Genomic DNA, 25,268 nt, shown 5'->3' on the forward strand with positions numbered 1-25,268 from the left:
GAAATATTAAAGATTAATGTTTTTAGTTAACCTACTCTAATGTTAAAGCTGCTATAAATATGGTAAATACAAAATTTAGAAGGTAAAAGTGTCAGTGACTGAAAACTGCAAATAGCAGTATTATTGTAAAAACTTAAAAACTTTTAGATTATGGTATTTTGAATAAAAGTAATACCAAATATTATTTTATATTTAGATTTTTGATGTTTGTATCTGAAGTGATTCTGATAGATTTAGAGGAAGAGCTTAAACATTATATGACATAGAACAAACATAGTTGACATAAAATGAAGTTTTTATGACCACTATCTCCATACAATCTATTTTTCTTTTGATTATGGTGTAAACTAGAAACTTCTGTAAAAATATAGTCATTTTTAAAAGCAACCCCAAAATTACCACTTCTCGCTTTTCCTAAAATGAATTCTATGTGTTTTTTTCTAATATATTATGTGCACTTGAATGATGAAAAGAAATGAATATATATTTTAGGATCAATAAAATAATTATCCAAAAATTTCATGAAAGATTATAAAAAACAAAAGCAACAACTCAAAATACAGATTTAAAAAATAATTAACAATTTTGGCTGATTTGCTCTTTAACTAATTGTTTTCTCTTTTTTGTTGATCTTCTTTTTAACTTAGTCACTTGGAACCACTGGGGTGAATTGTAACTTCTACAAAATGAAAATAAATGTTCACATATAATAAATGTTAAAATAAAGTCTTAACTTTATTTTAAAGTTAAAATTAATTATGTTTAATCTGCAGTGTTTCTTCAAAGATACAGACAACTGTTTCTGTAATCTACGTTATATTACCTCAGAAAACTAAACTCAAACTGACCCTCATTCTTTATTATAATCTTATAAAAACATTTTAAATGATTTAGCTTAATACATTTATATATTGTTTCTTTGTGTTGAGCTTTGTATCCAGATAACTCTTATAATATCCATTTGTGGGCCCATGTATGTGTTTTATCTCTTCACTTATCTTTCAAAGACAAGTTAATCAGTTCTCTAACTTCCCAGAATCAAGATTGTTAAAAATAGATACATGAGAAAATATGTAAACAATATATTAAATCAATTTATTTGTCTTTAGAACCTTTCTGAGTTTTTTTTTTTTACACCTTCTTAAAGAATTAGTTCCATAGTTATTAATGATCTTCATTTTGTAAAGCAGACACTGAGACATGATGTTTCATCAACTTCTCTTAACTAACCTACTATTGATTTACTGTGGGGATACAGGTCTTCTGAGTTTTGATCTAGGGTATTTTCCTCCATCACTCAGTCTCTCCTACAGTACATTTCATGCATTTGTTTCTCTATACTATATGCAGTAGGCCCTTCACACCTGCAGGTTTCACTTCTGAAGATTCAAGTAATGGAAAATAAAAAATACGCAGAAAAAAATTTGTGTCTGTACTGAACACATACAGACTTTTTTCTTGTCATTATTCCCTAGAAAATACAGTATGACAATTATTTATATACCATTTATAGGGTATTAGGTATTATAAGCAACCTAGAAATAATTTAAACCATAGGGAACATTATGCATAGGTTATATGCAAATACTACTGTATTTTATATAAGGGACTAAAGCATTTCCAGATTTTGGTATCTGGGGTCTGTGGAGGGTACTGGAACCAATCTCCCAAGAATACCAAGGAATGAAATATATTTAAATGTATTTACTTAATAAAACTCAAGTTTGTGTAAAAAAATATTAAAGTATAAATATCTCACTTGTTTTTTTTAATACATTTCTAAGACTGTGGAAAAAGGAATGATTTCAGATTACTCATGTTCTTTACATTACTAATTTTAAAAGACTCCTTTTTTTTCTTGCCCACTTTCAAGGGACTGTGTTAATTTACAGAGTTAAAAATCAAACATTTTACAAATACTGAGTTCGTACCCTATGTGGAGTGTTATTCTAATTTTGGGATGGTCTTATGACTACAGAAGTCACAGTTCCTACGTTCAAGGAATTATAGGCTTTTGCAAAGAGATGAAACAAAAACATGCAATCCAAATTGCCAAGCATCCTTGTGAAGCATAGAAGTATTAGGAAGAATTATCACTCTGAGGGGCTTTTGATGGGAATGGGGATGTCTAACAACTTGTTTAGATAGGCAACTGAGGATATGGCAGTAAAGAGATCAGCAGATGCCTGCATGAACCAATAACTGCGACCTAAACCCCCCAACCCTCATCCAGCAACATTGTGAAGGGCGTAGATTCCCATAATATCCTAGGGGTGGGAGTAGATTCAGAAATGAGGAATTTATGTTTCTAACATTTGACTTAACAGGAGCTCAACATCAAAATTAAAGTTCTTAAAAGTAAAGTTACTTTTTCACACATATCTGCATCTTCTCAACAAAATCTTTCCTTGAGGAAGTCTTATCTCTGCTGTCTAAAGTTCAGTGCATAGATTGAGAGTCCACTATGTTTTAGCTGCATGACTAATAGAACTAGATGTTGGGCATTACAGAGACCTCAAGTTCTTATCTTCAAGATATTTTTTTCTTCATTCTGACTTTGGCCAAATATGTAATGTAATTTTCTCCCTTATTAACGTAAAGGCTCTAACCCTCTGAAGCCTTTTCGGGGGAAAAAGTACAGAAGGAAGATTTATTGGTAGCTTGTAATTTTCTATCAGACTTCCAATCTTGTTTTATAACTTAAATAAGTTCTGGTAAAATATGACAACTTTGAAGATAATTCATAGGCTAGCAACCATCTGCAAATTATAATGAACTTTGTTGAATCTCATACCCCAAACATTTATCAACCAGCTTTTTATGTCTGTGTCTAAAGTGAGATAGCGTATTTATGCTTGAGACAGGGCCTATCAGTGTCTGGCATCTCTTTTCTCCTGCCAACTCCATGTCCTGACCTAATCCTATCCTGTGTGATATAGGAAGAATGTGATAGGGTAATCTAAAATCATCTGTTTTTTTTTTCTACTTGAGCCTATATCATGTTCATTTTCCATATATTGTAGTTCATGTGTCTACATCACTCTTAAATTATGGATTCAGATTAGAGAAAGCATTGGAAAATAGCCAGTCTTAACAGATTACTGTATCAAAAGCAGAATGTAGGTTTGTACCCCATGCATCCTTACTCCAAAGAATTTCACTAACATTAGTTAAAAGGGAATAAGTACCATTGTATCATCACACAATTCTTTTTTGTATTTATTTCCAGACTAGAAGAAGGAAGATAATCTTTGGTGTTGTGTGGAGATTTCTTTATTATCAAGTCACTAAGATCCTTAAATGAAAGTGGTTTCATTTTATGATGAAATAAAGATAATTTCTGTTAATGAGCAGATTGTTAAAATCATTAACCATCATAAGAGAAGAAAAAAAGCAGTATTTCTTGCCTCTAAGATAAGGTAATGAAGGGTCTTTCTTCAAGAAGCTCTCATTTGAGTTCAACATCCTGTGTAAAATGTCATCAGCCTGCCTTTTTATAGTGTTTGCACTGTTAGAAGTAAACTGAAATTTAAGCAGTACATCCACTTTCAAACCCTTATCACTTGGCCTGAAAAACAAAGACACCAGAATGAGTGAGGTCATAGTCATAGTAATTATTATGTCCTACATTTATACTTAAATATCTTTAAGAAAGTACAACATAAATATTCTAGGCATTTTATTGTTGTGATTTTTCTACTTTCTATATTAAACAGATATCAATTCCTGTATTGTTCCTTGCTTAGAAAACTTGATGACATTCAGGGAGAGGAGAGTTTCTAAAACTTCTAAAATTTTTCCTGGTAAATAAATAAAAAATGCTTTCCAAATTGGCTGCACCAATTTGGAGTCCCACCAGCAATGTACAAGAGTACCCTTTTCTGAAGTGTGAGGAGTAAAAATTTGTTCCCATGATGTAGGCTCCCTATTTACCTCTCTTTTTTCCATTTATTTATTTATTTTTCCTTTAATTTTTATCATTGGTTGTTCAAAACATTACATAGTTCTTGACATATCATATTTCACACTTTGATTCAAGTGGGTTATGAACTCCCATTTTTACCCTGTATACAGATTGCAGCATCACATCGGTTGCACATCCACTGATTTACATATTGCCATACTAGTCTCTGTTGTATTCTGCTGCCTTTCCTATCCTCTACTATCCCCCATCCCCTCCCCTCCCATCTTCTCTCTCTACCCCATCTACTGTAATTCATTTTTCCCCCTTGTTTTTTTCCCCTTTCCCCTCACTTCCTCTTGTATGTAATTTTGTATAACCATGAGGGTCTCCTTGCATTTCCATGCAATTTCCCTTCTCTTTCCTTTTCCCTCCCACCTCTCACCCCTGTTTAATGTTAATCTTCTTCTCATGCTCTTCCTCCCAACTCTGTTCTTAGTTACTCTCCTTATATCAAAGAAAACATTTGGCATTTGGCTAGCTTCACTTAGCATAATCTGTTCTAATGCCATCCATTTCCCTGCAAATTCTATGATTTTGTCATTTTTTAATGCAGAGTAATACTCCATTGTGTATAAATGCCACATTTTTTTTATCCATTCGTCTATTGAAGGGCATCTAGGTTGGTTCCACAGTCTTGCTATTGTGAATTGTGCTGCTATGAACATCGATGTAGCAGTGTCCCTGTAGCATGCTCTTTTTAGGTCTTTAGGGAATAGAACGAGAAGGGGAATAGCTGGGTCAAATGGTGGTTCCATTCCCAGCTTTCCAAGAAATCTCTATACTGCTTTCCAAATTGGCTGTACCAATTTGCAGTCCCACCAGTAATGTACAAGTGTACCCTTTTCCCCACATCCTCGCCAGCACTTGCTGTTGTTTGACTTCATAATGGCTGCCAATCTTACTGGAGTGAGATGGTATCTTAGGGTGGTTTTGATTTGCATTTCTCTGACTGCTAGAGATGGTGAGCATTTTTTCATGTACTTGTTGATTGATTGTATGTCCTCCTCTGAGAAGTGTGTGTTCAGGTCCTTGGCCCATTTGTTGATTGGGTTATTTGTTTTCTTATTGTTTAATTTTTTGAGTTCTTTGTATACTCTGGATATTAGGGCTCTATCTGAAGTGTGAGGAGTAAAGATTTGTTCCCAGGATGTAGGTTCCCTATTTACCTCTCTTATTGTTTCTTTTGCTGAGAAAAAACTTTTTAGTTTGAGTAAGTCCCATTTGTTGATTCTAGTTATTAACTCTTGTGCTATGGGTGTCCTATTAAGGAATTTGGAGCCCGACCCCACAATATGTAGATCGGAGCCAACTTTTTCTTCTATCAGACGTGGAGTCTCTGATTTGATATCAAGCTCCTTGATCCATTTTGGAAAGCAGTATGGAGATTCCTGGGAAAGCTGGGAATGGAACCACCATTTGACCCAGCTATTGCCCTTCTCGGACTATCCCTGAAGACCTTAAAAGAGCGTACTACAGGGATACTGCCACATCGATGTTCACAGCAGCTAGACTGTGGAACCAACCCAGATGCCCTTCAATAGATGAATGGATAAAAAAATGTGGCATTTATACACAATGGAGTATTACTCTGTACTAAAAAATGACAAAATCATGGAATTTGCAGGGAAATGGATGGCATTAGAGCAGATTATGCTAAGTGAAGCTAGCCAATCCCTAAAAAACAAATGCCAAATGTCTTCTTTGATATAATGAGAGCAACTAAGAACAGAGCAGGGAGGAAGAGCAGGAGGAAAAGATTAACATTAAACAGAGACATGAGGTGGGAGGGAAAGGGAGAGAAAAGGGAAATTGCATGGAAATGGAAGGAGACCCTCATTGTTACACAAAATTACATATAAGAGGTTGTGAGGGGAATGGGAAAAAAACAAGGAGAGAAATGAATTACAGTAGATGGGGTAGAGAGAGAAGATGGGAGGGGAGGGGAGGGGGGATAGTAGAGGATAGGAAAGGTAGCAGAATACAACAGTTACTAATATGGCATTATGTAAAAATGTGGATGTGTAACCGATGTGATTCTGCAATCTGTATTTGGGGTAAAAATGGGAGTTCATAACCCACTTGAATCTAATGTATGAAATATGATATGTCAAGAGCTTTGTAATGTTTTGAACAACTAATAAAAAAATAAATAAAAAATGCTTGTTAAATCAACTAATTTTGTATGTATATCTTATACATGTGAATATACACTCATGTTTATAAAAAATAATAGTTGCTTATTGTAAAAAAATTCAGTAAAATGAGAAAAGTACTTAATGATTTTCAGAATCTTCAATTAAAATGCTAAAGTCTCAAAAGGACAACCAATAGAATATATTTCATAATTACTCAAGAAACACTCCCACATAAATACATTGTATATGAAGAATAACAATTTAATAATACTATGCTAGTTTTTCTCTTGGGTTTCTGAGATCTTTAGGTCTTGTCCACAAAGAAAATAATGTAAGAAATGTGATAACTCAAAGTTGGCTTTTCTATCATACAAATTAATTATTTGTAATTACCTAAAGTTGACAGCATGAGACTTGATGTAATGATGCTTTAAATTGGAAGTTTGAAATATCTTATCTATCTGAAGAAAGAACAAAAATCAGAATACAATTGTGTTAAATATGAATTTGAAGCATTTCAAAACATCACAAAATGCTTATTTAACGTCTACTGTGATACAAATATTATTTACTTCGATATTGTTTGTTATTACCAAAGAGCTCATTTGGGCATAATCTCGTTTTCATAAAATCATCCCTGTAATGGATATTGATATTTGAACAACTTTCCATATGTTCAAAGATGATCAAAATAAAGAGTTAAGTATTTCAACAATCATTATAACATATACAAAGCATTGGAGAATGAGTAGCTTTGACAACTTGATATACATGGACTCATTACCTGCTCATCAGTCAATGTTATTCAAACTCAGTTATCAGTCTTGTGGACGTGACTGAAGGATCAGGTTTTAGGTTTTAGTGAAACAATTTAGGTCAAATTTGGATTCTGTGGTAAATGAGGAGGGGAGGAGAACATGTAGGTATTGGACATTTCTCAAAAATCAAGTATTTAGCGTGAGAAATGCATGAAATGATTACTTAGATAAGATTATGAATGCCACTTGTGTGTTATTTTAGATTTCCTCATGAGGTAATTTCTCTGTGATACCCTCATAAAATTGTAGCTTGTATAGGACCTGTGGTCTTACAAGCCTGTGTATTACCATTGGCTCATTGAGCCGGCTTCTCAAGAAAACAACTGATCATATGCCAAACATTATGTGAACCCAAGTTTGAATACTAATTGTACAAATCAGTAAAGAGCTGCAAAGTTGTGAAACAGACTGTGTGTCAAAAAAGTATGCTTTCCACTCATCTAATTCAATATTTGTAACTTTCATAGAGAAATGTTGTGTGATATCATACTGGACAGGTTGGTAAGAAGTTTATTAAGAAATCAATATTCATTAAAAAACAAATGGCCATGTGTTTTCTTTTTGACCATGAAGGGAAACTTTTTAAAAGAAACAGTTATATATATATATATATATATATATATATATATATATATATATATATTATATAACAAAACTAATACATATGCATTATAAAAATATTTATAAAGTAATCAATATATAAAACTATAATAAAAAGCATTAATACCACCTGTAAATCACAGTCTAAAGAAACTATTATTTATGTTTTTGGAATATGCACGTCCATATTTAACATACATACACATTATTGTTATATACTGTTATATAGAATATTGTCTACATTATTGAACTTCAGAAGAAATCTATAAAATTCACTTTAGGTATTTGTTTTAATCATTTATTTTAGGAAAATATTTACTGTAGCTATAACTTATACTGTAAATCAGGAGTCAGTAAACTATAATCAAAGGTCAACTATGTCCTGCCATTGCTTTTTTTCCCCATGGTCTAAGAATGGTCTTCACATTTTTTTAATAGTTAAAAAAAATTCAGAAGAAAAATAATATTTTCTGACATTCAACATTTTTACAAAGTTCAAATTTTTCCAGTGTTCATAATAAAGTTTTCTTATGTATTTTCTGTGACTGCTTTTACACTACAATGACAGCTGTAATTACACAAAGACTATATAATTGCAAAGCCAAAAATATTTATTATTTTGCATTTTACGAAAACATTTTCTGACTTCTGGTCTAAATTATTGCACTTCCCTTTCTATATTATCTCCACTTATACTTTAAGGGGCAGGAAAAATAATAATGAATTGGTCATTTAGTTATTAGTTATCCCCTTGATGAAATCGTACCATATGACAGGTACTGAGAGGCATCAGAAATACTAGAAGGAGACAGCCCCAGCCTGAATGAATTCACAAGTCCAGAGGGGGCACAGGCATAATCAATAATATATTACTGTAAGGTGTTAAGTGCTCTAGAAAAGGGATATGAAATTTTTGTGAGATGCTAACATCTATTAAGACATTTTGTGATTTTTATTAAATGTATGTATTTATCCTTAGAAAACTCTTGAGAGGTGGGTAACTTTATCTCCAGTTTAGAGTTGAAAATTTGAGGAGTCAAATCACTTTTTTTAAAAGTTGTTAGGGTGGCAGAATAAGATTGTAATGTAAATCTAGATGTTTCTGACTCCATGGATTTGGGTTCAATATATTAGTTTCATATATAAAAATATTACAAATGCTATCCTGCTTTTTTTCTTCTCCTCCAATCAAAATTTCTTAGGATTTGGTTTTGAAAAGAAATTCCCATCTTACTGAATTACATTGTTCAACTCATTTCATCAGCTTCTACTTCTGATTGTGAAATGAGTGAAGAAATATTTTAAATAAGGCAGGAATGATGTTCCATCTCTCATCAATGCTGAATTCAGTCAAGCCTGTGGATATAGCTAAAATCTTCAGGGAAAGAGCTGTTCGGTGTGTTTCTGGGGTAATATTTTCCAGAGTAGGTGTTCGAGGTAAGTTGCCTAATAGGAAGGGCATCAGGGTCATCCACAGAATGTCTTAATAAATGGTGTGTGGTAATGTTGTTTGTACCTAAATGATTCAGTTGTTTTTAGATGACTCATAATATGTTTTATATTCCAGCTATTCATTTTTCTGTTGGACTTATGTGTTTTAATCTCTCAGTGCAATTATCTTTTGTTTAATGTATTTTTTTCTAGACTTCCTGAGACAAAATTGGTTAGAATTGCTTTACTTGGGAAATAAAAATAAAGTTAAATTTGAATTTCAGATAAACAATGAATGATTTTTAAACTACAAGTATCTTTCAAATACTACATTAAGATATTTTTAGGAGGTCCTGAAATTTAACTGGGTATTGAATATTTTAATTGGCAACTCAATTAAACACTCTCAATTTGCCTCTTGCTATCAAAAAATTGGGACATAAATCTAGATTTTTCTGACTTTTAAGTTTGGGCCGTCTCCCATTCAATGTATTACTTTCTCTAACAAAATATTCTGTAATCTGCCCTGTTTTCCACCCCACTACCACAACAATGAAAATTTCAGAGTAGCAATGATGCCAGGAAAGCTCAGACTTACCTCATTATTGATTTTATTTTTCAGGTTGGTCCTAATTTTTGAGTGTTCTACAGAAAAATCAGGACTATATTCAATATTGGGAATCCGGAAGGAGGCCTGGTAATACTGAAACTTCTGATCTGGAAGTGAAAACAGAAACAAAATACTTATGTCTAGTGTATTTGAGTTGTATATACGTAAGTATAGGGAATGAAAACAAAAAATATGGGGGATATGATTTATCCCCCATAGATTCCTATGCTGGAAATCTTATTCTCAATGTCGCAGTATTGAAGCATGGGAGGACCTGTACAGGTGGGGCTTAGTAGGAGGCAATTGGATCATGACTGCTCTTGAGAAGAGATTAATTCTGGTCTTGAAGAATGGGTTAGTTTTCAGAGGACTGGATTAATTCTTGTGAAAGTGGGTTGTTACAAAGGATCAAGACTGCCACCCCCCTGGTTTCTTGCTTTCTCTCTTGCTCCATAATCTCTTCTGCAGGCACTACTCACCTCTTATATGTACTCCAATGCTGTCCACTATGTTGTTATGTGACCAAGGGTCTCTTATCAGGTACACTCACCCAATATAGGCTTCAGAATAGTGAGCCAAAATAGTCTCTTTTTAAAGTACTCAGCTTCAGCTACTTTGTTATAGCAACACTAAGCAAACTAAGGCAGTTGTATAATTGATGAACTCCTAAATATTAAGCATTCAATAGCTATGAAAAATATCTTCCCCTAACCCTTTTTTAAGATCATATGTTTTCCTAGTCACCATGGTTTTAAGTTGTATCCTGACACCTGGTTGTGATCATTCATACTTTCAAGCTACTAATTAGTGATGGAATGTCTCATAAATTGACCTCAAAGTTAAAATTTCTACTAAAAAATTTTTTCTCCCAGCATGTTGAATATTATTGTACCATAAAGTAACAGCATGTAAATATGTGCATTGAGATATAATATTGTTTGAACCACACTAGATTTTAAGTGCTAGAAATAATTTTTATCATTAAGGATTATTATTTCCCAAATGTATTTAAAATTATTCAAATGCAAATTTCATTCTGAAATATTAGAAAATATTAAGGTTTTGAAATAGAACATCAGATTTCCAAAATAATACAATTGGATAGATACTTACCATATGCCAAAAAATAAACAAGGAGACCAACAATTATTGCCAGAGCTAATACGACTGTTGTGATAATAATGGCAATCACCCATGGTTTCAATGAACTTCTTCTTCCACTCAGTATCCCTGGTCTTTTGAGAAAGATATATATATTAAAAACAAAATAGGACTTTATAATTATTCTTTTTGGTATAGAATATTGTTTTCTGGAATTCTTGGTTCATATTATATTTGTTAACATTTGGATGTGTTATTCTGTAGACTACTGGAAAAAAATTCTATGAAAAGTTGAATTGGCATTTAACTTTATATTTTGACTTTACAAAGTCAGCAGTATACTACAATGAATTCTTATTTTACATACTTTCTGGTCCATAATACTAGATGTTCTGAATTTCAGTATTTTTGTTAACAAACTAATATCATATATTTGGCTCATATGCTTCAGATGAACCTCAGGGAACAAAAGCATCTCAGTCACTCTTCTAATTCTAACATAAACAGACAGAAGTACAGAGATTACTGAAATCTAGTTAAATATTGACAAAGCCAGAAATATTGGGCTGTTAGAACTTTGTTTCGTACCTTTATACTTAAACCTATGGCTCCCATTTGTAGGAGGTACAATCTATGATGCATATGAAAAACATCTAAAATTGAGGAGGTTTAAGAAAATAAAATAGAAGAAAATTATGAAGAAAAAAACAAGAGAAAGTTACTGATATTATGAACAAACAAGTCAATAGTGTTAACTTAAGACATTGGACCCAGGTACTCTGGTATGATATAATGAGTTATCTATCACATAGGGTTACATTTCAAGCATGTGATTTTTATAGATGATATTGCTTAGGATAAAGTCACATTTATTTGAGTAAGCATAAAATAAATTTAAAGAAAAATATTAAGGCAATAATAGTTTCAGTAACTACTGTTTCATATGTGGTTAAAAAAAGGTGTTAAGCAAATTGATTGATATTTTGGAGACCCAATGGAAACAGGGTAATGTGACAAAGTTCTGTCCCATGCCAGTGGCAGGGCCAACAGTCTGAAAGAAAAATATGAACAATTACGGAGTTGAGGCAGGCTCACATAATGCCAATACGGGTTGTCCATATGAGGTCTAAACCATAGGGAAAGTGGATAGGAATATGGTTCTGAGAATTCGAGGTGCTGGTTTTTGCTCTGTCAAAATTATACATGAAGAAAAAGGAATTATTTTTCTTGGATTAATGCCTGGTAATAGTAAAGAGGAAAGCAGGCCCCAATAAATAACTGAAGGAATCAGTTGAGTTACTCCTTTAGGCAACAATAAATTGGAAGGGGTGAAAATGTCCCTGATGTCCTTGGATTTGGGCAAAGGGGAATTCATAGGTTTTCTTTCTATACCACAACCATCAACTAGAGCTCTGCTAAGTAGTCAGGTAGCACTAATTCTGAGTTCAGCTGGGTTTCTGAAAAGATCTAGAGTCACACTGGCCTGTAACTTTTTGGTTGGCAGCAAGACAAAAGCATAACAATCTGCAAACATCTGAAGTGTCTTAAGAAGAATGGGAATGAAGCTAGGCACAAGCAAAAGCTGATGGAAATACATATCTCCTTTATTAATAGAAGCCATGGCAATCATGAACTCATTCAGTTAATCTTTAGTGAGTTTCTTTTGCATGCCAATTAATCATCTGCTACAGATTCAAAATAATAAAGATACATTCTCTTATATTTTATGATGTATAATCGAGGCACATGGAATAACTACTATAATAAAAGTGCTATATGTTATTGTGGAATTATGCCCAAAACACTATCAAGATGAATGGATACAAATGGTTTTTGCCTTAGAGAAGTTGTCAGGTGAACTAAGCTTTGAAGGCTGATGAGGAAGAATTAACTGCAAGGCCAACATGTACCTCAGGAAGAGAGAACTGCATAAGCAAAGACAAGGGGACATGAGAACCTAGGACAAATTCAAGAAAATGGAATATGCAGATGAGATGGTAGGAAGACTTAATTAATACACTTATTTATTAACTGGCTCAACAGGTATTCATCAAGAGTTATTATATACAAAACATAGGAGAAGATAGAGAAGAATCTTCAGTAGCTCTTCTCTTAGAGGAATAAAGGAGGAGTACAGTGTTCACAAAATGCTACCAGAATTGCAGAAAATTTCTAAGAGAATTCCAGAGAAGAACCAATACTTCCTTTTTAGAGGAAGTATATAAAAGCCATTATAGTTTCCATATGAGGTGTCTCACAAAAGCTCATGCAGAGACAGCACAAGAAAGTCTAGAGGTGAAATGATTGGCTTGTGAGAGCCTTAACTAATTGGCGCGTTAATCCACTTAAATGGATTAACTGGGTGATCACTATAGGCAGATAGTGTGGCTGGAGGAGATAGGTCACTAGGGACATGCCTTTGGGGTCTAGATTTTGTTCTTGGTATGCTGACCGTAGTCTTTCTCTGCTTCCTGGTGGCCATGTCCTGAGCAGCTTTCCTCTGCCACATTCTTTTGCCATAATGTCCTGTCTCACCTCAGGCCCAAAGGAACGGAGTGGACATCTGTGGACCTGAAACCCCTGAAACTGTGACCCCCCAAATAAACTTTTCCTCCTCTAAAATTAATCTTGTCAGCTTTTTGGTTACAGCAGTAACAAAGCTGACTAAAACAATGACTAAAAAAATTAATATTTTTTTTAAAGTTTAAAAACACTGTCCCCACCCTCTTAATGTGTTTGTCTCTGAGTCAGATATAGAAAACAATTCATAAAGAGGGATCTTGTTTTGCAACAACATTTATATCTTCCAAAGGATATGATTAGCTATTGAATTATTATGCTTCTAACACCAGAAACATCACTGTGACTAAACTGCAGTCTTAGTTGTCACAAGTGAGAAAATGTTCCAGTTTATTTCCTTAACCATGCAGAGACACTCCAAAATATTTATTCCTATTTTTTTAAATAAAATATTTTTCTCCCTATTTTTTTAATAAGAACCTGTTTAACTTAAACAGTGGCTATAAATAAATATTTATATTTTTTAATAAGAACCTGTTTAACTTAAACAGTGGCTATAAATAAATATAAATATTTATAAATATATTTATATATAAATATAAATAATATAAATATTTATATGTATTTAGATAATATAAATATAAATATTTATATAAATATATATATATATAAATATTTATATATATAACAAAAAAGATATTAGCTACTGTTTAAGTTAAACAGGTTCTTATTAAAAAAATAGGGAGAAAAATATTTTATTTAAAAATACATACTGTGGGGTCGGGCTCCAAATTCCTCAATAGGACACCCATAGCACAAAAGTTAATAACTAGAATCAACAAATGGGACTTACTCAAACTAAAAAGTTTTTTCTCAGCAAAAAATACAATAAGAGAGGTAAATAGAGAGCCTACATCCTGGGAACAAATCTTTACTCCTCACACTTCAGATAGAGCCCTAATATCCAGAGTATACAAAGAACTCAAAAAATTAGACAATAAGAGAACAAACAACCCAATCAACAAATGGGCCAAGGACCTGAACAGACACTTCTCAGAGGAGGACATACAGTCAATCAACAAGTACATGAAAAAATGCTCACCATCTCTAGCAGTCAGAGAAATGCAAATCAAAACCACCCTAAGATACCATCTCACTCCAGTTAGATTGGCAGCCATTATGAAGTCAAACAACAACAAGTGCTGGCGAGGATGTGGGGAAAAGGGTACACTTGTACATTGCTGGTGGGACTGCAAATTGGTGCAGCCAATTTGGAAAGCAGTATGGAGATTTCTTGGAAAGCTGGGAATGGAGCCACCATTTGACCCAGCTATTCCCCTTCTCGGTCTATTCCCTAAAGACCTAAAAAGAGCATGCTACAGGGACACTGCTACATCTATGTTCATAGCAGCACAATTCACAATAGCTAGACTGTGGAACCAACCTAGATGCCCTTCAATGGATGAATGGATAAAAAAAATGTGGCATTTATACACAATGGAGTATTACTCTGCATTAAAAAATGACAAAATCATAGAATTTACAGGGAAATGGATGGCATTAGAGCAGATTATGCTAAGTGAAGCTAGCCAATCCCTAAAAAACAAATGCCAAATGTCTTCTTTGATATAAGGAGAGTAACTAAGAACAGAGTAGGGTCGAAGAGCAGGAGAAGAAGATTAACATTAAACAGGGATGAGAGGTGGGAGGGAAAGGGAGAGAGAAGGGAAAATGCATGGAAATGGAAGGAGACCCTCAGAGTTATACAAAAGTACATACAAGAGGAAGTGAGGGGAAGGGGAAGAATAATATAAGGGGGACAAACGAATGTCAGTAGAGGGAGCAGAGAGAGAAGAGGGGAGGGGAGGGGAGGGGAGGGGGGATAGTAGAGGATAGGAAAGGCAGCAGAATACAACAGACACTAGTATGGCAATAGGTAAATCAATGGATGTGTAACTGATGTGATTCTGCAATCTGTATATGGGGTAAAAATGGGAGCTCATAACCCACTTGAATCAAATTGTGAAATATGATATATCAAGAACTATGTAATGTTTTGAACAGCCAACAATAAAAAATTAAAAAAAAAAAATAGGGAGAAAAATATTTTATTTAAAAAAAGGAATAAATATTTTGGAGTATATATATATATTTATATATGATAATAGAATAAATATATATTTATATATGATAACAGAATGTATTTCAATTCTCATTGCACATATAGAGCACAAATTTTCATATCTCTGGTTGTATACATAATATGTTTACACCAATTCGTGTCTCTATACCTGTACTTTGGATAATAATGGTCATCACATTCCACCATCATTAATAACTCCATGCCCCCTCCCTTCCCCTCTAACCCCTCTGCCCTATCTGGAGTTCGTCTATTTCTCCCATGCTCCCTCTCTCTGTCCCACTATGAATCAGCCTCCTTATATCAAAGTAAGCATTTGGCATTTGTTTTTTTGGGAGATTGGCTAACTTCACTTAAAATTATCTTCTCTAACTCCATCTATTTACCTGCAAATGCCATGATTTTATTCTCTTTTATTGCTGAGTATATTCCATTGTGTATATATGAACAGTGGCTAATTTCAGTGGCTGTTCTAGACAGGGGGAAGCATATGCCTCTTAGGAACTTGATAAATATTTGTCTACTGAATAAAGAATGTACAATAAAGTAGGAGACAGTCATAAGCTATTTGTAACACAAAATCATAGAGTTTTACTGGAGATAAATTTCTTTATCCATGGCAGGAGGAAGATGAAAGTAAGCATTTATCTGGAATCAAGTTACAATTATAATTTTATTTATAAAAATCATTCTCTTTTCTTTTCTTCTTGGCTTTTGCCTTCCTCTAATCCTTTCATTTCCAAGCATTTAGCTTTGGTCAGACTATGCCAGTGAGAAGACTAAGTGGATTCATTGTAGCAGAGGAAATTCTAGCCTTAGCATAACATCTGATACACAAAAAAGGAAAAGCCATAAGTGACCTCATCCTTACACGGTGTATTCATACCACCATGAAGGTAAGCATGATAAAAACTATCCATTGACAAAGAGTCAAAGCATTTTTGAAAAGCATTCTCCTTTTAATCCCATCCCTACCTTCATTTAAATTCCAAGTGATTCACTGTCTAAACTGTCTCAGGGTCTGTTTTTATAGAAACAAACTTCAGCAGAATAAAAAGCACTCTTCTCGCTTCTTCAATATGTCACTTTCTTTCAATGTTACCATACTTTACTAAGGTACATCTTCAGGTTCTTTTCCCTTAGATAAATCTTGCACCTGTTCTAGCTCCTGCAGATTTTCAAATGCTATTTAACCAAAATGCTGTCACCTAGTGATTTAGAGATGAAGAATGAAGGCATACAGTGAGACTTTCATAAAATTGGTCATGTGGTCACAAACACTAAAAGTCATGGAAAGAGTAAATGAGACTTGTTTTAAATGAGACTTGTGTTTTCTTTTACTTTTCATGTTCTGGCAAGCTGTGTACCTTGTTTTCATAGCTCCAGAGTGCGCAAATAAGAAAGACATAATATTTCATAGCTGAAAAGTTGGAAGGAAACAGGGTTAAGAAAAGCTGGGGAATGAGCAACCAGGTGGCAGAAATTAAAATATTATTAAAATAACTGATGTTTAATAGATAAGAGTTCAAAAGGGAATAATCAAGGTCAGAGAGTAGTGCTACCCAAATCCTCTGTGCATTAATACAAACTTATTGGAATCATCTTAGGAAAATAGTATAAGGAAATTTCAGAGAATTGAGATATTTAAAACCCAATAAGGACCAAAAAGGTCATACATACTATTGACAGAAACTATTGAAGACATCATGACTGTTAAATTCCTCTCTAGCATTTCTGTCAATATTGCTTATTTTTGTTTTGTTTAATTGCAGGGTGGGTGGGGGAAGTCCTGCTTTTCTATTAATGTTTTCTACTAAGCTTCATTCATCCTTAAAAACCTTTTGTCCTACTGCCATTATACAATGAATTTCAATCTCTACAAGAAAGCAGGGCTTGTTTTGAAAATTCAAACAGTTGGGAAATCGTTTTTATTTAAAAATTAAAATTTGAAGCTTGAAAAGAAAATCAACCAAGGTCTTCCTTGAGCGAGAAAGAACTTTTGAAAGAAGTATTTGAAACTGCTGGAATATTCACACAAATGCCGAGAAAGGAAGGATCATGACAGATCATGGATTTGACAACTCCAGAATAATAGCTGTGGAGAGCTTTTACATTCAATGAAAACTTGAGTCTCTAGAGGGTTTCCATCTCTTCCTTCTTGTCTTTCTTCCCTGTATTCTTTTCCCCATTTTCTTCTTTTATTTCTTTAACAACTTTATTGAGATATAATTCACATATTTCTTTTGTTTGGGGTTCTGACAAAGTATGCATCTTGTTTCCTAACTATAGGGCTTAACAATTTAAAGTGTACATTTTCAATGGCTTTCAGTATATTCACATGGCTGTGCAACCATTATCACAGTCTTTTTTTATTTCTTAGTTTATTATTATATTTATTGTTTGAGAGACAAGATCTTGCCATGTTATGCAGGCTGGTCTGGAACTTAAAATGTCCTGCCTCAGCCTCCTTAGTAGCTGGGACTATAGGTACATGCTACCACGTCAGGCTTCATAATCTAGTTTTAGTATTTCATCTTCTTCCAACAGAAATTTCATAGTTATTAATAGTCACTACCCATTTACCTTAACAGTAGGCAGCCACCATCCCACTTTCTGTCTCAATTATGGACACTTTATATTAATAGGATCATATAAACATGTTGTCTTTTGTATCTAATTTCTTTCATTTAATATAAAGTTTTTAAAATTCATCCATGTTGTAGAAGGTATCAGGACTTAATTTCTTTTTATTGCCAAATAATATTCGATTTTATGAATTTTCCAGATTTTATTTATCGATTCATCAACAGATAGATATTTAGGTTGTTTCTGCTTTTTGGCTACTATGAATAATGCTGCTATTAATGTTTATGCTAAAGTTTTGTACAGAATACATGTTTTCATTACTTTAGATTATAAATCTAAGTGGAATTTCTGGGTCACAGGATAATTCAATTTAACTTGTAGTGGAACTGCTAGACTTTTTCAAAGAGCCTGTATCATTTTACAATTCCATCAACAATGAATAATGTAATAAATACTCCACATCTTTGCCAATCTTTTCTTTCCTTTTGCTGTTCCACAGAAGTTTCTGTCTCTCTTTTCTTCTAACTTGTTTTTATTATATATATATATATATATATATATATATATATAATATATATATTATACTTTGTCTTTTTAGTTGTTATTGAACACAATACCTTTAGTTTATTTTTATGTGGTACTGAGGATCGAACCCAGTGCCCCGCACATGCTAGGTGAGCACTGTATCTACCACTGAGCCACAACCTCAGCCCTTGTGTTATTCTTTCTACCTTAGTCTGTTCATTTCTTCTCAGATCACATTTCTTATCCCTCTTCCAAGCTCCCTTTATATTCCCTTTAGTTACAGGTTTTAAAACAAAAACAGGCCTTTCCCGATTACCTGCTCTCTGAACTTTGAAATCATATAGTATTTCCCTCTCCAGGTCTCCTTCATCTTATCAGTCCACCTCTGACTTGTTTTCCCTATGTGTCTCTGCATTTCCCTAATCCATCCTACCTCAGGCATTCAATATATTTTCCCTGTACAATTACAGGAGACATTAACTGGTCTCTATTTCCAGATATGTTGTCACTAATTGAATTATCTTTTAAACATAAATTCTGATGATGTGATTTTCTTTATTCAAAAACCTTATGTTCTCATGTAGGCTGTAAACTCTTTTACCTAAAAGTACAATAAATAATTATAGATATCTCATTATGTACTAAAAACTGTGATGACTGCCAGGAAAACTGTCACGAAGAGCACAGACAAGATCCCCGCTGTCATGGAGCTCATAGTTATTAGAGGAGACCAAAATGAACAAATAAAAATCATCAGTTTTGACAGGTGAAAGTAAAATTCATCAATGCGTGACTGAAACCAGAGGCTGGGGGCTGGGAGTATGGGGTGCTAGACTAAGTAGCAGGAGTCATCCGTGAAGAAATGTCATTTGAGCTGAGAGGTGAATTGGAAGGAAACAGGCTTAAGAAAAGCTGGGGAATGAGCAACCAGGAGGCAGAAAGTTCTGAGAGCAGGACAAGAGTGAGCTTGTTGAATTTCTTCAGTAAATGAAGCCAATGTGGCTGAACTGCAGTGAGTTCCAGGAAGGGTGGGGGAAGTTGGCCACAAAGGATCAGATCTCAGGGGCTCTGAGAGGTAAAGGCAAGGTGATACTAATTCTAAAAAATCCATTGGGTAGCTTTAAATGAGTGAGAGAGGTGAATGTAATTTACTTGTTTAAAAGAAAGTTCTTTCATTTGCTGAGTTGAACTGACTTTAGTGCTCTTAATGCACAGTGCTTCCCTTCACCTGTGCTATTATGTTCCTTACATTCACCCAACCTAGTGCTTTGCTCACAACACCTCCTCCATCTGAAATACCCACTCTCCTCTTTCCCCGGCTGCCTGCATTAACATTTCTGGAAATCTTTCAATGTGCTGTTCTAATGCCTTCTCCTTATTTTAAGAGCCATTTCCTTTCATGGATCCTGCACAGTTAACTCTCTTGAAGTTTTCTGTTATTTTTTGTTGCTCCTCATATTATCATATTGGTCATGTCCTGTCTTCTATTCTGTATACTTGTGTCACTGAGCTTCCCCTTCTATCTACTTTAAGCTGCTCAGTCCCATAGTTAGGCCCTATATCTTGTCATTACCAATAGCTTCAATTTTTCCATAATATAAACCTTTACCGAGGTTCCACTTACTACTGCCTTATACCTTGTTTTTAGTCCTAGTGGGCCTTTAACTCATTGATCCTACCACCTTTGCACTCTATCTCCCTCATTACTCTCAAGTCAGTATCACTCTTCTTTCCTAGCATAAATCCCATGGGCTCTCATTATACTCATTGTCTGACATACAACCTCAAACCCACACTCTCTTGCTCTGAATCACTTTGAAAAGGAAAGTCAAGAATTAAGACAATTATCTAGATAATTAAGATGAAAAGCTGGAACATTCTCTTAATTGCCAGATAGTTTTCTTGATGTTCCACTGATCTGCATATTGTTGTCTCTTTGGGATCTGTCTCCTATTAGGATTATTATCTAGGTTGATGTTTTCTTTTGAGCAAGAACAAGACTGATAGTTGCCTATTTACTCCTTTGCATTTTCCTGCTGAGCTTTATTAAGATATTGACAAAAGTTGTATATATTTAAGGTATATAATATGACGTTTGATATATGTATACATTGTGAAATTACTACCACAAACAAGCTAATTAACATTTCTAGTGCTCCATAGAGTTGCCATTTTTATGTGTGTATGGTGAGAACAATTATTACTTACTCTGCAGAAAATTTTAATGATATAATACAGTATAAGTCCTATATTGTATATTAGATTTACTGAACATTGAGCACTCTAATGTGCCAGACATATAAGAAAGATGTCTGAAGACAATGAGCTAATACACTATTCTAATTATCAATGGGTTCTGGGGAAAATAAGTAATAATGATATTCAACCTCTTTCATCCAATTTGGCAACTCTCACAAAATGTTGAAGAGAAAGTAGGCAAGATTTCTTCCATGTTACTTTTTTTTCTTAAAGGTGGTTGAAGCAGCCTTACTAGCTCTCCAAGAGGTTGTGTATGTGATAGGAAGAACCTGGGTTATTTTCAGACAGGATTCCTTAGTACTCACAAGAGGTGTGACCTAGCCTCACATGTCAGTGCCTGAGGTTATTCTGTAAAAATGGAGATAATCTCTTTAAGGCTGTTGTGAGAAAGAAGATATGGGAAGTGTTCCCTCAATGTTAGCAATCATCAGACTTGATTAAAGAAGTATCTGTGACTGATTGAACCGTGGAATAGAATTTGATGGTTTTAAAAAGTTTAACAGTTGATAGCTGCTCTGATCAAGATGGATAAGCCATAAAAAAAGGGCTGGGGATGTGGCTCAAGCGGTAGCACGCTCGTCTGGCATGCATGCGGCCAGGATTCGATCATCAGCACCACATACCAACAAAGATGTTGTGTCCGCCGATAACTAAAAAAAATAAATATTAAAAATTCTCTCTCTCTTTCTCTCTCTCTCTTTTAAAAAAAAGTCTTTCTCATTTTGGAGTTTCCTGTCAACATTGTAATCAAGGGATCTCTGTCTAGATAATTCTTTTATCCCCACTTTCCTCTTACTCACCCTTGCATTTTAGTGGCAAGATACCAGCCAGAGGGTGACTGTTACCTCAGCTAAACATAAACGTCATTTGCATACATCTGATAAGCTATCCTAATTGGTGGGAACTCTTTCTGCCTGATGCATTCTGCCTGGTATAATCAGAGCCTCTTAAGAGAGGTTTTCAAGTGTCTTAAGGCCCCAGAAAAGGAAGGGAGTGGTCTTTTACTCAAGGTTGCCCCACCTTATTTCAAACAGGTTTGAGAGAACAACAGGTGAGGTATAGAGGTAAAGCATAGGTTGTACTACTAATAATAACAATGATAATTAGTAGCTTTCATTTATGAAGCACTTTACAGTTTATAAAGTACTTAACATGCTCCATAACTCTTGATTTACCCAACAACTATGTGAAATTCATATGGTAAATATTGTTATGCCCATTTTTCAATTGAGGCTATTGAGGCTAAAGAAATTTTCCCAAGAAAGTAAGAGCAATAACTAATGGATCCCACCTAAATTCCATATCTTCTGTTTATTAATACTTTCCTTTGTACTTTCTAATGCAAAATTACCACTCCAAAGGGACACATTAGAAAAACAGAAGCTTGCAAACTGGGAATAAATTTTGCTGAGCAGAATTATATTAAGACATAATTTTATTATTTTCAGTAGATTTGAAAGAATTCCAGACTTATGAAAGTGATGGATGGTCAAAAGTAAGAGCACTAGTATTGTCTGTGGTTGCCATGGCAATCAAGGATATCTGCTGGGGCTGCTCAGCAGACCTTGAGAGAGAGGCAGGCCTTGGTCACATGGTATATGTCTTAAGAGAGTGAGGACACTGTCTAGACAGTGACCTTCAGGTCACCCCCAAAAGGAGGATGCTAGGAAATATTTATTCCTTTTGAAGAAGCTAAAACCTTTTAGGGAAGAAAATTAGTTCACTTGCAAACAGAACACAAGAAGCTATTCTGTTGGGTTTGTTCTCAAAATTCTGAATAGGAATCCAAATGAAAAAATATGGTAAAAATATCGTCAGGAAAAAATTTTAAAAATGACTTGGGACAGTGGGTACCAACAAATTTTAGAGTTTTCCTGTGGATGGGAAGAGGGAGACAAGTCATCTATGAATGTGAGGTTGATAGAGAAATTTATTTTCTTCTGGTTTGGAGAGTTTAAAATATACTTTATTTTTTTTTTGAGTTTTTTTTTAATTTTTTATTGTTGGCTGTTCAAAACATTACATAGTTCTTGATATATCATATTTCACACTTTGATTCAAGTGGGTTATGAGCTCCCATTTTTACCTCATATACAGATTGCAGAATCACATCAGTTACACATCCATTGGTTTACATATTGCCATACTAGTGTCTGTTGTGTTCTGCTGCCTTTCCTATCCTCTACTATCCCCCCTCCCCTCCCCTCCCCTCCCCTCTTCTCTCTCTGCCCCCTCTACTGACATTCATTTGTCCCCCTTGTATTATTTTTCCCTTTCCCCTCACTTCCTCTTGTATGTACTTTTGTATAACTCTGAGGGTCTCCTTCCATGACAAAAACTAACCAGCTAACTAATTAAAACTAACTAATTCTGAAGTTAGGAAGGGCATTGGGTGCAGAGCATTTTTAATGTTCATGAATTATAAACTATTAGTTTCACTAATATGAAATTTATCTTCTATGTAGTTTAAAAGTGGTCATATATAAACTGGGTGCAGTGACACAGACCTGTAATTCCAGCAATTTGGGAGGCTGAGAAAGGAGGATTATACATTCAAGGCCAGCCTGGCAACTTAGCAAGACCTTGTCTCAAAAAACAAACAAAAAAACAATAAAAAAGGCTGGGGATGTAGTTTAGTGGTTAAGCACCCGTGGGCTCAATTCTCTCTATCAAGAAAAAAAAGTAGTCATATATTGACATTTTCATCTGACCCAATCTAATAAATTGGGGAAACTTGTATAACTGTAAGGTCCTCTTGAAAATATGAGTAAAAATGTGAGCAGATAGGTTTGTTGGTTTGATGTGAGGAAGTTGAAGGCATTTTTATCTAGTTGATCAACAACTTTATTTCTTTGAAGTAGTAGAATATGAGACAGCAGGTGATGGGAACTGGAAATTTTAGGAAGATAGAGAAGTTGGAATAGCGTGAATGATGAAAGAGAAATTGGCAAGAGAACTTATTGGAGTTCATGATACCAATAAAGAATTTGTTTAAATAAGGAAACTAAGAATCACAAGAGAAACAAAGATGTGTGTGGACATGTGTACAAATGTGTGTGTGTATATGTGTGTGTGTGTGTATTGAGGGTGGCAGCTGATACATATAAGGAATTTAAAAATTAGAAGAATAAGTGAGTTTTTAAAAACTCTGGACCATTAGAAGCAAGACTGTAAGAAGGAAGTTTGGAACTGTGATAGAAATCCAAAGTTATGATTCAGATAGAATCATTTCCAGTCATGACAACTACAGGGTGGGGATATGAGAGTAGTGTTTGAATAGATTATACAGATGAGAACATCAAGGAAATAAATGACTAGGTTATTGTGTACCTACCACAGGCACTGATGCTACCTAGGGCAAATGTAGGAATTGGAGTGGAAAAGGAGTTTGGGAAGGAAGTGCAAAAGTCTTCAATAAATAGGGGGCATAACCGGGGCGGGGGGGGTGCTATCAGGTTAACATTGAGCAAGGACAGTAAAATTATATGAACCTCAAAATAGATAATTTTACAAGGCTGTAGAGAGTAATGGTCAATGACAAGGATAGCAAAGATCAAACACTCAACCAAGAAGTTATCTTGAATTCTTGGGAGAATGAAAAACACTTATGTGAGAAGGCCATAAAGAATTATATCCTGATCCAGGCACAGTGGTGCACACCAGTATTCCCAGCAGCTTGGGAATCGAGAGGCATGAGGATGGAGAGTTCGAAGCCAGCTTCAGCAACAGGGAGGCACTAAGCAACCCGGTGAGACCTGTCTCTAAATAAAATACAAAATAGGGATGGGAATGTGGCTTAGTGGTTGAGTGCCCCTGAGTTCAATCCCTGGTATCAAAAAAAAAAAAAATATGTCCTGAGGAAAGAACTATATTTCAGTTGTCCAGGGGATTATTATAGGGAGTAGTCAATGAAACAAAGAAATTTATCATGTTAATCATGGAATGGCATTTCAGGAATTGTGAAATTGTTTATGCAGAAAAGAATTTGTCTTTAGGAGCCAATTTTGACTAGGCAAACATTATCCAGGGGGATATTTATTACTAAGATAATAATGATTATAATATATGAATAAGTGTAATACTGACTTCAATTCTATTGAAAAATTTTAAAAAATGAATACATTAAAGTATTTTCATGACACTTTCCTGTAAAAATACCTAATCACAAATTAACACAGATATATTTGTGTCTTATTTAAAAATATATGTGAATATACATATGTACATTCATATGTGTATGTATATATATATGTTCTGATATAGTTACAGTTGCACTTTTAAACTTGAAATAATGCTACTTCAGCAATATTAATTACTCTTGTTTGGTTTGGGTCCATCTTCTCATTTTTCATCTAGTGCTACACTGACACTACTGAACTCCTATGACCCAAGGCCCTATCATAAAAGACAAGGGAAGTTTCTCACATGGCAAATTTGGTCTCTAGATTTAAATTACTAGATCCTGTGTTCTACATTTATACCTTTTTCACTTGACAAAATCTTTTTATGTCTGTTGTTAAATCAACAATCTTGATTTTTAATAATCTATATGGAAAATAAATTAAAATTCACTTCTTGG

At 34.2% G+C, this 25,268-nt stretch overlaps 1 protein-coding gene across 1 annotated transcript in view; it reads right to left on the reverse strand.

Annotated features, from left to right (window-relative positions):
• The window catches only part of LOC124082207 (transmembrane protease serine 11G-like), a gene marked incomplete at its 5' end in the record, with an annotated part of 30,259 nt that extends 19,464 nt beyond the window's left edge, over nt 1–10,795 (reverse strand). Inside the window, 4 exons of the mRNA XM_046428663.2 lie at nt 3,408–3,568; nt 6,493–6,560; nt 9,547–9,665; nt 10,672–10,795. Of these exons, the coding sequence (XP_046284619.1) occupies nt 3,408–3,568; nt 6,493–6,560; nt 9,547–9,665; nt 10,672–10,795 (472 nt within the window). The remainder of the gene's footprint in view (nt 1–3,407; nt 3,569–6,492; nt 6,561–9,546; nt 9,666–10,671) is intronic.
• Between the last annotated feature and the right edge of the window lie 14,473 nt (nt 10,796–25,268).

The sequence above is a fragment of the Marmota monax genome, unplaced genomic scaffold (assembly GCF_021218885.2).
Source record: "Marmota monax isolate L192 unplaced genomic scaffold, Marmota_monax_Labrador192_F-V1.1 WCK01_AAM20220418_F8-fsc00132, whole genome shotgun sequence".
Classification (NCBI taxonomy): domain Eukaryota; kingdom Metazoa; phylum Chordata; class Mammalia; order Rodentia; family Sciuridae; genus Marmota; species Marmota monax.